This window comes from Rhinolophus sinicus, chromosome 11, assembly GCF_057876585.1.
Source record: "Rhinolophus sinicus isolate RSI-liver-muscle chromosome 11, RSI-T2T, whole genome shotgun sequence".
Taxonomy (NCBI): domain Eukaryota; kingdom Metazoa; phylum Chordata; class Mammalia; order Chiroptera; family Rhinolophidae; genus Rhinolophus; species Rhinolophus sinicus.
The window spans coordinates 2,999,359-3,015,948 of NC_142511.1; the positions used below are offsets into that span (position 1 = coordinate 2,999,359).

At 52.2% G+C, this 16,590-nt stretch overlaps 1 protein-coding gene across 3 annotated transcripts in view; it reads left to right on the forward strand.

Annotated features, from left to right (window-relative positions):
• The first annotated feature begins 908 nt into the window (after positions 1–908).
• RCSD1 (RCSD domain containing 1) overlaps positions 909–16,590 on the forward strand; it is a 48,063-nt gene continuing 32,381 nt past the window's right edge. Inside the window, exons 1-2 of one of the 3 annotated variants that reach the window (XM_074321973.2) lie at positions 909–1,375; positions 1,815–1,947. In XM_074321973.2, coding sequence (XP_074178074.2) covers positions 1,942–1,947 — 6 coding nt within the window. In that variant the 5' untranslated portion in view covers positions 909–1,375; positions 1,815–1,941. Of the gene's footprint in view, positions 1,376–1,775; positions 1,948–16,590 lie in introns of those variants that run through there. The other 2 variants (XM_019747403.3, XM_019747402.3) reach the window with 2 other exon arrangements.

Genomic DNA, 16,590 nt, shown 5'->3' on the forward strand with positions numbered 1-16,590 from the left:
AACCCCGTTCTGAGCAGAAAGGAGGACTCAGTGAAGGCAGGAAGAAAAGGACCCTGTGAGTCAGGGTTAGACGACACGGCCAGAGATGACACACGCTCCCATCACCATCTTAGTCCCACACCTTTAAAAAGAAGAAAGGGAAAAAAAAAATCACAAACACAGGCACACATTGCAAGATTCCAAGAAAGTTTCTTTCTTGCTGCCAATTCTGCCCTAGTGTGGCTGGAATGGGAGGGGAGTTGCCATTAACTCCTGGGGATAGCAGCCCCTTCCACTGAGCCCCAGAATGCCTGCCTCTAAGTAAAAGGAATATTGGGTTTCTATCCATTTGGGCTTGTACACGAGGCTAACTATGCTTATAATAAGCATGGTTACTCTTTTCAGAGTGCCTACTAAACTGTACAGGTGAGGAAAATGAGGATCAGAGAGGTTAAGTGACTTGTCCAAGGAAACACAGCTAGAAGGTAGCAGAGCTGGAATTCAACTTCTCAAACTGTTTCTGAAATCAAGGGTCTCACCCCTGTGCTCAGCTGAGTTATAAAAACTTAGGAAACACTTTGGCATTCGGGCTGTTGGTGTTTTAGGAAGTCAGGCCTTAGAAGTTTCTATGACAGGCAAGAGACCATGTTTCTAAGACTGGCACCCAAAGCAGCAATCTCAGAGCCGGAAAGTTTCTCCCGGCACAGCGCTCACCATCATCGGCTCTCTGTCCTCCTCCTAGAGCCTCTCTCTTTCCTGGGGAGGGGGGGAGGGGGTCAGGGCTTGGGGTGGGGTTTGGGTGCAAGAATGCTGCAGGACCCCAGAGAGGCACCCAGCTAGCCAAACCCCCACGCATAATCTCTGAAGGTACTTCCGCTTCTCTTCTCTGCTCCCCGAGGCTGGTGGCCACAATATGAACTGGTAGCAGAGAAAGAAGCTGCTGAGATTCCAGCCCCCAATCCCTCCCTGGCAGGCAGCCTGTTCTCTGAGCCAGGGGCTGGTCCTCCCTGGGGGAGGAGGGGTGTCTGTGCTGGGCCTTAGGGAATCGGAGGATAGTGGGGATCCATGTTGGAATAGGAATGGAGACATCCTAAGGAGCAAGCAGCTTATGGGAGCTGAAAGCCCCTCAACCCCCAATGCATGGATCATCACGGGGAGAGGAGATTTAGCGCTGCAGGGCGCTTGGGTGCCCTTTCCTCCTCCTCCTCCTCAGGACAAGCCCAGGAGGGATGGAGAGGTTGATAGTGGAAATGTGAGACTAGGAGGTGCCCAGGAAAAGAGATGACAGGGAAAGGTGGTCCTGTCCCTTCCACTCTGAGCAGGCACGGCTCTGTCAGCACTGACTCTCTTGCAGGAGTTGACACACGTGTCAGCCAGGACCGCGCAGGAAAACCAGGTATGAGGCAAATGGAAGGACGCAGTAAGGATGCACCCAAAAGAAGGAAACGGAAAAGGGGCGATAACAAGAATGAAAGAATAACTCTAACGTTCAGGGCAAGAAAACGCGAGAAGGCATGTGGGAGGAGGAGGGGGCGGTGAGAAGCACTGAAACCCTGGAAAGACCCGGGTTCTGGAGAAACTTCTGGAGGAAGAGGGGCCCGGCGGCTGTCCCATCCCATGTTTGGGCACATTAATGGAGTCGTGGCTCCCTCACTCCGGTCCTGCCCTGGGAAGGGACAGTATCTGTTTAGATTTGTGTCTAAATTTAAACCCTGATGGCCGGCCTCCCTCCCCTGCTCCCCACCCTCCCCCTCCTCCCCCACCCTCCTCCTCCCTCCTCCCCCCTCCTCCCCGACTCCCTCCCCCCTCCCCCTCCCTCACCGTCCCCGGGGCAGTCCCCGCAGCAGCAAGCCGGGCCGCCCACTTGCCCTGCGCGGGCTGCAGCCGGGGCCAGCGGGGCGGGAGGAACGAGGACTGCAGGACCTGCGCTGGGGCGGAGGAGCGGAGTGGCACCTGGAGGACATGGAGGTAACGCCTGGCGGGCGCGGTGGGCAGGGAGCGGGCCCTCCCAGGGCAGCTGCGGGCTCGGAGCTGGGCGCGCAGGGCTGGCCCCGCTGCCCAGGAGAAAGGCTGCAGGCTGCGCCCGCTGCCGGGTGCTTCTGCCAACCCCAGAGCTCGCCTGGGTGGCACCTGGGAGACCCCTGGGCGCAGGTGGGGGCGGCGGGAGGGCCGCAGAGGGAGAGAGGGGTCCGTTCTAGGATCTAGGTACTTTGGAGAGGGACTTAAATACTTAGGACGAACCAGTTGGGTGCAGCCAACTTTGTAAATGGGTGAATGTGTGAGCCAAGCTCTCAAGAAAGCGGAAGCCCTTGGATCTGGAGATGGGTATTGAAAGAGAAACAGCACTGGCATCGAGGCACTTCTTTCTACCCTGCCGGCTTCCCTTTTCCATCGAAGATTGGCCTGTTAGAGAGTTGGGTTTTTTCCCTTGCTTCTCAAGCCCACCTCTGTCTGCCACATCTTTCAGAGGTTCCTGAAACGTTCCCCCTGTGGGCAAATGGCACGGTTTCTGATAAACCGTGGGAGTCCCCTGTATGTCCCTGGGTGTGTGTGGGGGTGTGTGTGTGTGGGGGGTGGCAGTGCTGGCCATTTGTCTGGGAACCACCCTCCACTGGAGGAGTGGCTGAGTGTGCTCCCCCACACACATCTTGAGGCTACCATACGAGATTTCCCCCTTGACATGGAGACTTGACACTGAGCCCTAAGTTTGTCTTAGTGGGACCTGGGGCTTTTGAACAGAAGAAAGGAGAAGGTGCAAATATCATGTAGCTTCTTAGGTGATTCCCGCATTTTTCAAAAGGAAAACATCTCCCAAGGCTGTGGTCAGCACTGGCAAGATTCTGCCGCTTCTGCCGCCTCCTCCCCGTCCAGGCTCTCCCAGGCTAGCCTCACAGCTTGGCCTGTGGCTCTGTGGCTTCTTTGCAGGGACAGCAGGTTTGTCCTGAGAAGGCATCCTGCACTCAGGCATCCCACCCAACCAGTTGTCTTCACGGGGCAGGGATCACCTTCCAGGAGGTTTTATAAAGTGCAGGGTGACCATGGGAGTCTCAGGGAAACTCAGGCAGATTGGGGCCTGGGGAGGGCAGGGAAGGCCCAACCAAGCTCAGCTGTTCACGAATCTACTCAGAGGTCTAAAGCACAGGTCACGGGACACAGATGGCCCGGGGACAGCCGGCTTGTCGGGCTGGGTGAAGGTACTGCAGAAGTTGCTTTAGAAGTGGGTCCCCTCACTTGGGAGCGTACAGCGTACCCCAGATTCTAGCCTAGAGGTTCAGTCTGATTTGGGGCCTGTCTAATCTCTTGCAGAAATGGACTAGAGGTCTTAGGCTTAAAAGCAGGTTGCTGCTTGAGGGCCAAGGGCAAGTTTGAACTCTGTTCTAGGAGGACACACAGGGACTCCTTCCTCTGAGGCACTTTCTTCTTCCTCGGTTGAGGAAGGAACAGTGTGTGGCACAGACCCTGAAACTTACCCAAGCTACTTCCTGTGTGGCTTAGGGGGGCCACAGAAAGAGAAGGCCCTCCAGTCTACAAACCAAGATGTGATGGGTAGTAACTGATGGGGGTTTCTACCAAGATGGGGCTGGGAGGGAACCGCTCAGCCATCCAGGAAGCTAGTCAGTGCCCCCTGAGTCTGCCGCAGGGCACGGATTTGCTGGTCGGCAGTGACCGCTTTTGAAGTTTCTTTGTCAAGATGTCTGAATAAAGAATGACCACTGCTAGCACTGGTAAAGGAAGTAAAGAGGAAACCAAGAGGCCCGGGAAATGACGATTCTCAGCCAGGAAGGAAACTGTTTACGGCAGAACATGATATGCAGCAGTGGCATTTAGGAATTCCTGAAAAAATCTGAGAGTAAAGCCCTCTTTTGAGCAATGAACTCTACTTTTGAGACACGAAGGGACCATGCTATTTGGGGAGACACTGAGTTATAGTATTTGCCAGGATTAGGAATCCATAGCAGACCAACAAGGCCTGCTCAACACTCCTCCTGTAGGACCCACTTACTGACTGCCAGTCTTTGGGAAGTCTCTTCTATTTTTAAGTCACTTTTATCATTATCAACAAGCTCCATCATTACTTCAGCCCCCGTTAAGCCCTCTGGAATAAACAAGATGACTTTTAAAAGCTCATAATCCTGTAGGGAAATGAGACGTAGTATATCCTGTCTTGTATTTGATTTACAAATGCATCAGTGTCAGATGGAAGCCTGCTGCAGACTGTAAGTCCTACAGTGTTTCAGAATTACGAGGTGAGACTCCAAGGAAGCCTTGAAAGAAAGGTGGGTAGTGAGGAGCAGAAGGCATAGGGTAGGTGTGGGGAGAACGTGCCAGCTTCGTTCAGGAGCGTAGGCCAGTGGACTGGAGAGGAAGGTAAGAAGCAGTGAGAGAAAAGCTACGACAGTAGTAAGACAGATACCACAGGGCCTCTGAGTGCAGTGGATGCCGGCCAACTGGGTGAGGTGGGAGCTAGAATCCAGGCCATCCAGAGGAAAGGCTTACTTTTTCTTCACGCTTGTCTGTGCCCCAAAGGGGTATCTTTTTCTAATGCAGGCAGAGGCCAGCGGTAGCCCTCCAAGGCCAGATAGTGGATGGCCCTGAGTTCTGCTCCTTGGACAGTAGGACACACTGAAAACTATTGAGTAAGACGGTGACTAAGTTGTAGCAAAACTGACAGGACAGGAATAGCAGTTTGTGAGCAAGGGAACAGGGCTAAAGAGCTTCTCCGACAGTCCAGGCTTTGAGAGTAAGAATGGAAAGGGTGGGACAGGAAAGACCACGCGTCGCGGGAGAGGCTAGAAATGACTTAGGTGTTTGAGGCCCCCAGAGAGTTGTCCAGGATGCCAAGGAGAATGGCGGTGCCCCTTTCAAGGCTCTGGAAGCCTCTTGTAGGCAGGGGCTACTTTACTGGTCTTTAGGTCTCCAGAGATTAGTATAGTGCCTAGAATATAACCATATCGTTTCTCAAGACACGGCTTGATAAATGAATGAGCAGAAACAGGGAACACCTCTCCGTCTGCAGCTCGAATGTCTCCACCTCGGGAAGCCTTCCCAGATGCCCTCAGAGCGCTTTGTTCAAACCGAATTAGAGTGCCGGGCAGCATTGCAACGAGAGTCTGCCTACCTGGCCTCGCCCTGGAAGTCTCCTTGAGGACAGGGCCATGTCTTAGATATCTAGGGGCCTGATGGGTTCTCAATAAACGCTCATTGAATGGGTAAATAAATGATTGAAGATGGGAGAAAGATCCGATTTTCTTTTTAAAGGAAGGTTTCGATACGCTGGCTATGATTGTTCTAAGCAGAAATGTCCAGGAGCCCATGAGAAATACAGACCTCTTGTGATGCAAATATGATTCTTGTCTAGAAGAGATAATAGGGGAAGTTATAGTAGATTGGAGCCCAGAAGAGAGAAGTCTATAGTAAAGAGTAAAGCTGGAGACTTGGCACATCGAAATTCAATTCATATTCTTAGCTGCTTAAGTAAAAATTGCAGGCACTACCAGAGAGCCTAGGAGTCCTCGCAAAAAGTTTAATTTTTGTTCAACTAAACAGCAGACACATAAAAATTAAACATATCTCCCACAACCATGAGTCTACTGTTTAGATGCACAAATGAAGGATTTAGTTCGTGAAAATCAAACTTGATCGCCACTGAGTAAGTAACAAATTTCTAATTTAGATGGAGACAATTAGTGAACCCTTTTCTCCGAGGCAACGCCAAGTCCTTTACAGATATTATTTGTCATTCATCCATGTATTTAGTATTTATTGAGCATCGATGACATACTAGCTCTTGTGTTTTAAATGTCACTCAGTAATTATTGGGCTATGATATCATCCTCATAGACTATCTGTACCACTGACAAAGTGAGAGTGTGGGAAAGAGGGAAAGGGGAGAGGGAGAGAGGGAAAGAGAGAGAGAGAGAGAGAGAATACCTCTCTTATAATGTGTTCATTTTGTAACCTACTTTTTCACTCATGTCTTTTCACTCCACTAAATATTTTCCACTCCAGTCTCACCAACAGCCTTTGCCATTTTGGGACCCACCCTCTTGCAGAGCCCTGTGTTGGCTGCTGGCTGCAGCTCACGGGTCATTATCAGGGATGGCACGGCCTCTGAGAGCTGGAGTCTGTGAGCACCCCCAAGTCCCCCACATTCCTGTCTGGCTCCCAGGCACTCTGTGGGACCCCTCGGGTAACACTGGCTTGCACTTAGCAGACACCTTCTATTGGCTGGATTGCAATGACAGGGGGAATGTAGGGGTTGTCAGGAGTAGTCGGCCGGAAGGGCCTGGCCCTATCGCAGGAGGGGCGGGTGTGCATTCCTGGAAGGGAGTCAGGTTTCACAGCCTGATACACGGAGGCTCCTCACAGCAAGGCGGCTGGAGCCTGGTGAGCGCGGTTGGTTCCGTGGGAAATCTGAACGCTGGCGGCTCAGCAGTCCCGTAATCTTATCAGGGCGGCAAGAGAAAGCATTTGGGTTCCAGAGAACTGCAAAGGCAGCTCTGCCTTCCTCCAGGAACAGCTTTAGGTTTGCAGGGCCAGCCTGACCACCCCTCCTTGGCTCGCTAGAATCCAGACATCTCAAGGCTCTGGGTGGGAAGAAACCATCTACGTGCCCCCTGCCACAGCGTAAGGAATGACACCAAGCCCCCGAGAAAGACACTGAGACTGCCTCGGGATTTAGGCAGCACTGGGCCTTTGGAAAGCTCACAGCCTGCAACTTTCCTCTCCTCCGGGGCGTAGCTGAGCCTAAGCCCTAAGAAGATCAGTTCCATCGCAAAAGCAATGTCCACCTCCTGTCCGGCCTTCAGGGCCCTGTGTAGACAATTTTTATCTCCCTGTGCAGAAGAGGATACAATGCTATGGCTGCGGACAGAAACTTAGTCGCCACATGAAGATGATTGCTCTGGGGCCCTCCGGGCGCTTTTCTCCTGAAGGGACCTCCCCGAGCCAGACCTGGGAGGACCCCGCTCTGGTACCCTGGTCTTTTCGGCAGTGAGCACGCCCACCGTTTTCCTTTTGGGCTTCCTGAATACCTGTCTCCTGGGAATTGTGGGAAATGACTGCGGGGCCCATGAGGTTTACCTGTAAAGTCACACGTGGATGGGTCAAATCCTGTTCTGGGGGAACAGCTGCGAGCCCCAGGGGCTCCCTGGCAGAGCAGAGATGGACGTGAGACACCCTCCTAAGATGCCATCAGAGCCCATCCTTAATGGGTAGTGTGGGGCCGCCCGCTGGAAGCATCGAGAAGGTCCAGACATTGGAGCTGGACGTTCTCTCCAGCCAAGAATCTAAGTGTCTGCATCGTCCGATGTCCCCGGCCTTTGGTTCCGAACCTCCAGGCACCATATCACAGCCAGGCTTCTGGACTCGGCATAATACTCACAAGGCTTTCCCAGGCGGGCGCTCCCACAATGAATCAGTAACAATTCACAGGATACCACACACTAGCATTTTGGTCCTACAGACATGCATTGAGGGCCTACTGCCTGCCAGGCATGGGGGACACAAACATGAGCGTGCCAACCTGCCAGTTCTCAAATCTCGGAGGGGGGCAAGTCCCTAACCGGCAGGAGCAGAGCAGGGGTTTGAGCTCAGGCGGATAGAGAAGAGGTGTCATACCCAGCCCGGGGCTCTGGCAGGGAGAGATGATTTCTAAGCTGAGTTCTGATGGATGACTAGGAATTGACCAAAGTTGGGGACAGACTTCCAGTCCGAGGGAGTGACAAGTGACAAGAGCAGAGCCACTGGTGCCAGAAACAACATGGCGTGTGGCGGGGAACGACGCGCAGTTCAGTCCTGGAGGACAGAGCGAGATAAAGGTGTTTGAAGTGGGGGGACTGGATGGCAGTACAGAGAAATATAAGTTACACTCGGTGCCATAAAAGGAGCGCTCTTCTATTTGGGGAAACAAGACACACACACACGGCATGACATGAAAAACACAAGAACACCTCGATAAGTTCTCAGGTATGTGGGAGTTCAAAGCCAGCTTCTGTAAGGGGAGAAAACTTGCTTTCTCTGCTGGGGACTCCCCCATGTGGTGCCTGTTCAGGGCCGCCTGGCAGCCCTGGGGACGCACAGCCAATTTCAGCCCAATTCCCGCCCAATGACAGGCACACTCTGCCTAAAGCATGCACATGAACCCTCCTTCTGAGGGAGGGAACCCGTTTGAAACGCCCCAGGCACCAGGCGAATACTGTGGGCAACACACCAAAGGCCGTCTCACCTGCTCTGAGGGAAAGCAGCCCCTGGGAATAAGCCACACACACAGAACTCTCTCCTTCCCGCTCACACCTCCACCTGCAGCCCCACTCATTCCCATGCACTGCCCGCATGGCCATCCAGTGAGAATTAACGCGCCACAGTACCTCCTCCCAAGAGCCGTGCAGTCTGGGGATGGAGGGGGGGGGCAGGGGGGGCCGAAAAGGAAGACGTGGCTGCAGAACAACACGACTGGCTCCTCTGAGGCTTTGAGTCGTCAGTCTAATTGCTCAAACGAGCACAGGTGACTGTGATCGGACAGGCTACCGTGTCGCTTCTAAAACGCAATTCCACAGTCTTAGTGGCGGAAACAGCAAAGGTTTATTCCTCACTCCTCCTCCATTCCCATCAAGGCTTGGCTGGAGGTTCTGCTCCGCGTCATTGTCACCTGCCTCTGGGACCCAGGTGATGGAGCAACTACCATAGGGAGCATTGTCAGTTGTCAAGAGGGAAGGAAAGTTCTGGGGGACTTGCCCCAGCCATGGCTCTGGCCCGGAAGGGTCCGAACTAGCCACACGCTCCACTCAACCACAGGGTTGAGGAAGTCAGTCCTGCCCTGTGTCCCAAGTGACGAGAGCCAGACAGGCCTCACGAGCACCACTGTGGCCCTGGGGCGGGGGGGTCTCAGGGGGCTTCACTGAGCAGATGGGCATGGAGCTGGGTCTGGAGGTAAGACCGTGTTTCAGGCTGATGAAGGTGTGGAGGCTGAGGAAGGAAGCGTGTGTCTGTGCCACTCAGGGCTCGTTCGCTTGAGCCTTGCACAACTCTCGTGGTTGAGCAAGTTCTTCCTGATTGAAACAAAAACTGCCATGCAAGCCCAAGGAACGTTTTCAGTGATTGCAATTCTTCTTCGTGCTCTGGGGCATCCTTAGGAGGGGCAGGTAGGCTTGTGCGGGAAGTCACGGGGTGAAGACACACCCTATTTCTGCAGGAAGAGGAGTCAGTGGAATAGAAACAGAAGCCATTAGGTGCAGCTGTTGAAAATGTCTCACACATCTGAGCCCTGCTACAGCCAATTCCGTGCGTCATGCCAACCAGAGAGACAGCTTATAACCAGCCTTTTAGCTGTGGAAGCGCTCTCCATGGTGACTAGGGAATCTGTGCCTTTTTCTACATGTATGTACAAAACACTTAGGATTGCCGTTTGTTCCCCATAAGCCTTGTGTATAAGCGCTGCCCTTGGTGCCTAAGGAAGGGTTAATGAAAGTGGGCCCGCAAGGAGCTTTGGAATTAGGCAGTGGGATTGGAAGAAAACGGTAACAACGGACTGCTCTCTCCCCTCTGTTCCCTTTAAGTTTCCCTTGTCTGGTTACTGCTTTTGGGACAGGCCAAGGGGGGTGCTGAGACCCGAGTTTCAGGTCCAGAGTCAGAAACTAGCCTCAGTCTGCTGCGTGGTCCCTCCATCTGTAAAACTGGTACCTGCTTTAACCTACCTTAAAAGGCTGTGTTTGAAGTAAGATCGTGCATGATACATTAGATCAGGGGTGCCCAAACTGCGGTCCGCAATCCATTGTTAATTGGCCCACAGCAAATTCCAAAAATATATTTAGTTTACTTAAATAAACCAGGTGAGGCAATACGTACTTCACCTCGAGTGAGTGGCCTGGCTGTTTGTGTATTTTACCGTATATGGCCCTTGGTAAAAAACATTGAAAAAAGTTTGGACACCCCTGCCTTAGATGATTTGCGAATGTACCTTGGAGAGTTAAATTATCCCATAAAAGCTTGGGGATATGCTTATTAATATTTATATGGATATTGTAAAAAATTGTAACAACCTGAGTGTGTCTTCTGTAAGAAAGTTCTGGCGTTCTCTTTGCCTAACGGAAGGTGACAGAGGTTGTACAAAGAAGGTGACATTGGTGCAAAGGAGCAAAGCTGAGGCTTCCATGATAGGCTAAACCATATACCTCAAAGGCTCTGATCTGTGCCATGGTGGTAAGGAAAACACTTTACGGTTCTACCACTCTTGCTTTTCAAAGCACTTTCCCTTATCTCTTACACTAAGCAGTAACCTCTGAAAACCCCTGTTGTTGGCCCTCATCGCCTACAGTGAGCATAATATATTTTTAATGCACCCCTTTGAACGAAGATGTGAATGCAGCCTCCGTACTGCTTCATGGAGAACAGCAGGATGTAGGGGTGAAGAGCACAGACCCAGGAGCCAGACAGCTGGGTTTGAATCCTGACTTTGCCGATTCCTTTCCTGTGAACTCTCTGAGACTTGGTTTTCCCATCTGTCAAATGGAAACAATCACAGTACCTACACAACTGGGTTGTTACAAGGATTAAATGAGTTCATATTGGTGTAAATGCCTAACACATGAACAATGCCTAACACATACCAGGTGTGATGTGATTGAATCAGTAAGTAGAATTTTATAGTCACTTAGAAGAGGACCTCCCTTGCTTTTGGTGCCACTTTGAGACCCAGGGTGAACCAGAGGCCATCTGAAGTTCTCCAGCCGGAGAGTGTGCGGGGAGAGGGGTGGTCGGTGCATGCAGCATACAGACCTCAGCTGCTAAAGCTCCCCGCTTCTCTAGAAGGCTGGTCCTTGGGGGCAGTGCTGGGACAGAACCCATATAAGTCCAGACTAGAACCTGAGACATGGGGGAGCCTTGGGCATGGACTAGCAGATCGGAGCTACAGGGAAGCCACACCTGTAAGAGGGCGTCTCATTGGCCCAATCAATGCATTTCAAAGGAAGGGACAGAAAGAGATGGCGAGTGTGCTGCGTGGGTTCTCCCTGGTGGAACGTTGAAATGGCGAGGTGGGGGTGGGAAGGAGAGTGGGAAGGAGACCTGATGTGATGCTTCCTTCCTCTTCCTCTTCCTCTCTCTCCCGACCTGGATTACCTCTTCCCTGACCTGTCTTCACCTTTCACACCTGCATGGGAGGCCCCTGCTGGGGAGCTGAACAGGTGGGACCCTGCGACTGCTGAGACAGCTGCAGGATTGGAAAGGGGAAAGCTAACCATCCAAAGCAGTGCCCTTCTCAGCTGACACCCATTCTGGGCTTCTGGCTAGGCCTCCTGGCAGCATGTTCTCCTATGCCAACTAGCATGGTCTGATTGCTCAGGCAGCCACATTACTTGTATTTCAAAGGCTTTTTTGGAGAGATGAACTCGGAGCAGGTTAACCTAACTTGTCCATGGTGGAGCTCTCCACACTTTGGATCCAGGTCTTTCCTGAGAGGAGTCTCCAGGGGCAGGCCACAGGGCTCTGTCCTTCGCCCTGGCTTGTTAAACGTTTCTGTTAATGACTTGGATGAAAAATAGAAAGAATCCAGATGACCCACAGCTGGGATAGTTAACATGATACATGACATATTCAAGTTCAAATGATTTATATAGGAAGGGCTGCTGGGCCAAAACCAACATCATGAAATTAAACAGGGATGAATGTCAAATCCTCTATTTAGCTTTAGGAAAATGTCATACACCAGCGTAGGACAGACCGGGCTTGGAAATACACATCCATTTGTGCAGTCATCCCACAAATATTTATTGGGCCTACTGGATGGATTCTCGGAGGAAGTCAGATAGAAAGACGGTATCTCCATAAGCTGAAAGTTTGGTAGTGGTGAGGGGAAGTGATCTGATGGGTTTCCAAACAGGTGCAGGGCACAGGGCATCCTGACGTGGCATGTAAGTGACAGGAGAGAGCCAGCCTTGAGATCCAAGAGGCAAAGAAACTGTGGAGTAAACTGAGGGAAGGGTTCTCAGTATTAGGTATTTGGCTGGAGGCAGCCACTTGGGCAGCGGTGGGAGGGAAAGAGATCAGAGTGGCTGCATTTTCGGGGAGAAGACTTTTGCTGGTTTGGGATGGGAGAGGCTGAGTTTCAGTCCATGCATTGGCATGACATTGAGAATTGGAAATTCCGAACTGGAGCTTGGGGGGAAGGAGGGAAGCCTGAGGCACAAGGCGGCAGACGACACCGCTGTGGGCCGGGAGGAGGAGTGACAGTGAAGGAGCACTTCAATTTATATGCAAAGCGTTAGGTGCGTTAGCTGACCACAAACTTCACATAAACTAACACTTTTCTTAACAAAACACACAAAAAACCCTCAATCTCAGGCTTTATCTCTATATCCTGCGAATGTAGGACTTAGAATTTTTCATCCGGCCCACACGCCCTCCCCAGGGCTCTCATCTTTCATTTGCTTAACTCTCTCTCGAGCTCCAGGAAAGGAGGCCTCTGGGGAAATGGGCCTCAACCCCTAGGCTGTGACCCGGAAGCTGGGAATTTGGTAGCTGAGATGGAGAGAATGAAGGGAGAGGGGACAGAATTGTTTATCCGATAGGCAAAGGTCTTGTAAGTACTTTTAGTGGCAATCAGGTCCCACATCTGACAATTTATAGACCCATTGAGAAGGTCTGAATGAGGCATATTCTTGTTATTATTTTTAAAACAACGATAAAACCACAACCAACAGAAAATCCTTTTAGAAAACCCTAGGACTTTGTGTTCAGGGTATCCTCTATAGTTTTAAAATATTAATCCATTAGTAAGCTAATATTAAACATTTTAAGGTAAAACTGTAAAAATTTATCATCCTGTTTTCTTTTTTGCTCCCTTCTGAGCCTCAGTTTTATCCCCTTCATCATTTAAAAAACACCAAAAAAAAAAAACCTGGGCGAAAAAGACAATTTCACTTAATAGAACTACTTCCAATTTTGTGTGTCATTATTTGTAGCTACATGCATAATTGTTACAAAATTGTGATCACAGTGTACATGCAACTCTATCTTTTCACTTCACACTATTTCCAAGACAATCTCCTTGCACACAATCCGATTGTCACTTTAAATGTCTGCATGGTGTTCTGCTAGACAAATATACTCCAATTTATTTAATCATTTTTCTATTTTGGGACATGGCATTTGCTTCCACTTTCTCCTTATTATAAATAACAGAGCTATAAACAGTACGTGTATCTTTTCTTCTTTTGAATTGGAAGCAATTCCCAGGAGTGAAATTATTAGGTCAAAGGATCTAAGTGTTTTGATGGTTCTCAGTGAAGGTTGCCAAATTGGCTATGACCTTCCTTCCTTCCGCAAAGGCTCACTGTACCTGGTGTGCCCAAACTACAGGCTCAGTGACGTGTTCCGGGAAGGGACCATGAGGGGACAGCAGCCTCCTGTGGGTCCCCTTCCACCAGCAAGGACAGGACCGGAGGGCAGGAAAGGGGTGTGGACACCCTGGGAAATGAAGCAATCATTTGGTACTTCCTGCTGGAGCAGCTGCAGATAGGGGGAAATTACATACCAGCGCCAGGGGGGCAGGGCAGACTGAGACTGAGGATACCAACCTCCCCCACCAGTCACAGATGGAAGCACAACACCCAGGGTTTGCACTGACCTCTAGGGAGCGATGGACTGGCTCCTCCGAAATCCTTCGGGGTCATGGGCGAGAGGCCTGGGTCAGGGAGGAGACGCCATCACTCACTCACTCGTTTGCTTAATAAACATTTGATGAGGGCCCCCTGTGTCCGTATCTGTGCTCAGAATTCTGGGCACACAAGGGAATAAAACCTGGATCCTGCCCTCAGGAGCTTGCAGTCTAGCAAGGGAGCCCATAACCGGTGATGACAGCAGTTTGAGCAAGTATTGGAACAGATCTCTGCTCGGAAGACAGATCTGAGTATGACCTGGGCGGAGGAAAGGCTTCCCACAGGAGGTGATGCCTGAGCTCCATCAGGAAGGAGGAGGAGATGGAGAGTTGGAGATTGAAGAGGGTGTTCCAGCTGGGGGAGTGGCAGGAGGAAAAAGAGTGTGAAGAAGGGCTGGATCTGGTTGGCAGACCAGGAGAGCCTCTTTAGGACTTGATGTGGGAGGTGCCAGGGCTTCTGCACAGAGACGCTGAGGGGCGCAGTCTCATTGTGGGGCGTGGGGTGGGGCGCTAAGGGGCGGGCCTTGCAGCTGTGTTCGTAGAGTGAGCGCCCGGTTCAGCTTAAATCGGATCTGTGTTTGACATGGCTGATGAGATTATGGAACAACGGTAAAGCTTTCCAAAGCCCCCTCTTTATGCCACCACTCATTTTATTCTCGGAGCAGGCAATGGGGGGCAGGGAGGTACAGGATCAGACTTCCGTTTTAGACAGTTCCTTCTGGCTATGGTTCGGGGAATGGGTTGGAGAGACATGGCATAGAGACATCGGGGGGCTGTTCGGTCCTCTGGGCCATGGAGGGGACTGGGGAGGCAGAGGCGGGGAGAGGAGTTAGAGAGGGGGAGGACCCCTCCTCAGAGGGCCGAGAACTTCCTACCTGAGGCCTAGGGGAAGGGTCAGTGTCATTCCAAGGGCCGTGTGCTCAGGAAGATGGCCAGGTGTGACCATGGCTTCGAAAGGGCAGGCAGACCTGGGACTGGGTTTCTCGTGTCCATGGTGAAAAGCAGATCCCCTGTGGCTCCTGGCACTTGTGCAGGTACATTGTGTGTGTAGGTATGTGTGTGCTGGAGAGGAACCAAGGGGGCGTTCCGATCCAGCTGGAAGATGCGGGCATGTGGTGCAGGGGTTCGGGGCCTGCACCACCTCCCATCGCTCTGTTGCTGTGGGATCTGGAGTCCACGGCCCAGGATTTGGGGCCTCGCCAGGATTATTCCATCCCTGCCTGGCTTATTGGGAGGATTAAAGGAGATGTGTTCATAGTCCAGGGCTTGGAAAAGGAAGAAAGGGCTCTGCAGATACGAGGTGTTGTCACCTCTGTGTTTTGGAAAACATAGGGAAATAGCTGGAAATAACTTGGTCCTGTGAAGAGAAGCAGACGCTGTGGAGCCTGGGTGAGTGGGGGTGGGGGGTGGGGGGGCGAGGGGCTGAGGGCCATGCATCTCTACTTGGGCCTCTGCTTCCTGCTTTTCGTGTGGCTTCCCTTTGAAGCTCAGAGCAGCTGTTACAGAAGAGAGGCCAGGTTGGGCCTGCCCGACCACTCTGCTCAGAGGCAGAGGCCATGTTTGAAGCCACACAGAGGAAACAGGCGGGGGGCAGGCAGGACTTCCTAACTCTCTAGTGTTTGGGCCCGACTCTGGTCTGATCCCCCAGGGACTCCCCAGTAGGCCCTGGGGTGGTGAGGAGAGACCTGCCGTCCACACCGGGGGAACCTGCTGCTTTGTGCCTCATACCAGGAGCGTGGACTGTTCAGCCACGGTCAAGGGCAAAGTTAGGAGCTACAGGGACTCCCCATCTATCTGGTGATGCATTTGGAGGTTTAGGAATAAAAGCGCCGCTTAAGAATGGAGCAGGGAGGGAAGAGAGCACATCACAGCTCAGGCAATGGCTCTGGCTGTGAACTTGGGCCGTGTTGACAGAGTCAGGCAGAAGGATGCACGGCGTGTGGTGGGTGCGGGGACGTGGGGGCACCGCCCCAGAGGCAGCTTCCATAGGCCAGGTCAACGCCTGTGTTCGTTTCCTAGGGCTGCCATGCAGAGCTCCCAGACTCGTGGCTTAGACCCCAGACACCCAGTTCCTCACAGTTCTGGAGGCTGGAAGGCCAAGGTCAAGATGCTGCTGGAGCCGGTTTCTCCTCTTGGCTTTACGAAGGGCGTCTCCGCAGGGTCTTTCCTCCATAAACATCTGTGTCCTACTCTCCTCTGATAAGGCCACCATCACATCAGCTCGGGCCCACTCTAGGACCTCATTTTAACTTAATCACCTCTTTAAAGACCTATCCAAATACAGTCTCATTCAGAGGCACTGGGTTAGGGCCACGACACATGAGTTTTGGGGACACCGGTCAGCATATAACAAACCCCAGACCCAGAGCCTCCCTTCCAGCTCTGGGTGAGAACAGGGTGTCTGCTGTGGGGTCACTACTCCCACCATGGGGACCGGAACAGAAACGCAGCTCCCAGGGCTCGGAACACCCGATCTGTGGCCCAGGGGACACCTTTCAGTCTGTGCCTGGCTACTTCTGTCAGGTCTGTCCCCGGGCCACACCCTAGAAAGGGCACCAGGGCACGAGCTTTCTTGACAGGCAGTGTTGCTGCAGGGTTCCCCTTCCTGTCCCCACACCCTCCACCCCAGGTGCAGTTTCCATCTCCGGGCTCTGGGTAGATAAGCTCTCGTCGGCTCCCCTGCCCACACAGAGGGCAGCGCTATAGACTAACCACCGCGTTTCCCGGCCACTCTGGGCGACTCAAGCCCCTCCTGTCTGTAGGTTTTCTCTCCTGCTGTTCCCTATGCCAGGAACTTATCCCTCTTTTCCCCATCGTCCTGCAGGTAGTTTTGTTGCTATGGGGGTCTTCTTACTCCACAGTCACTATTCTATTTGGGGGACTGTGTCTACCCAGCCAAGATGAAGGGGTAAGGCCCGGCAGGGACCATGGTTGGCATGAACTCCCCACGTGCCCTG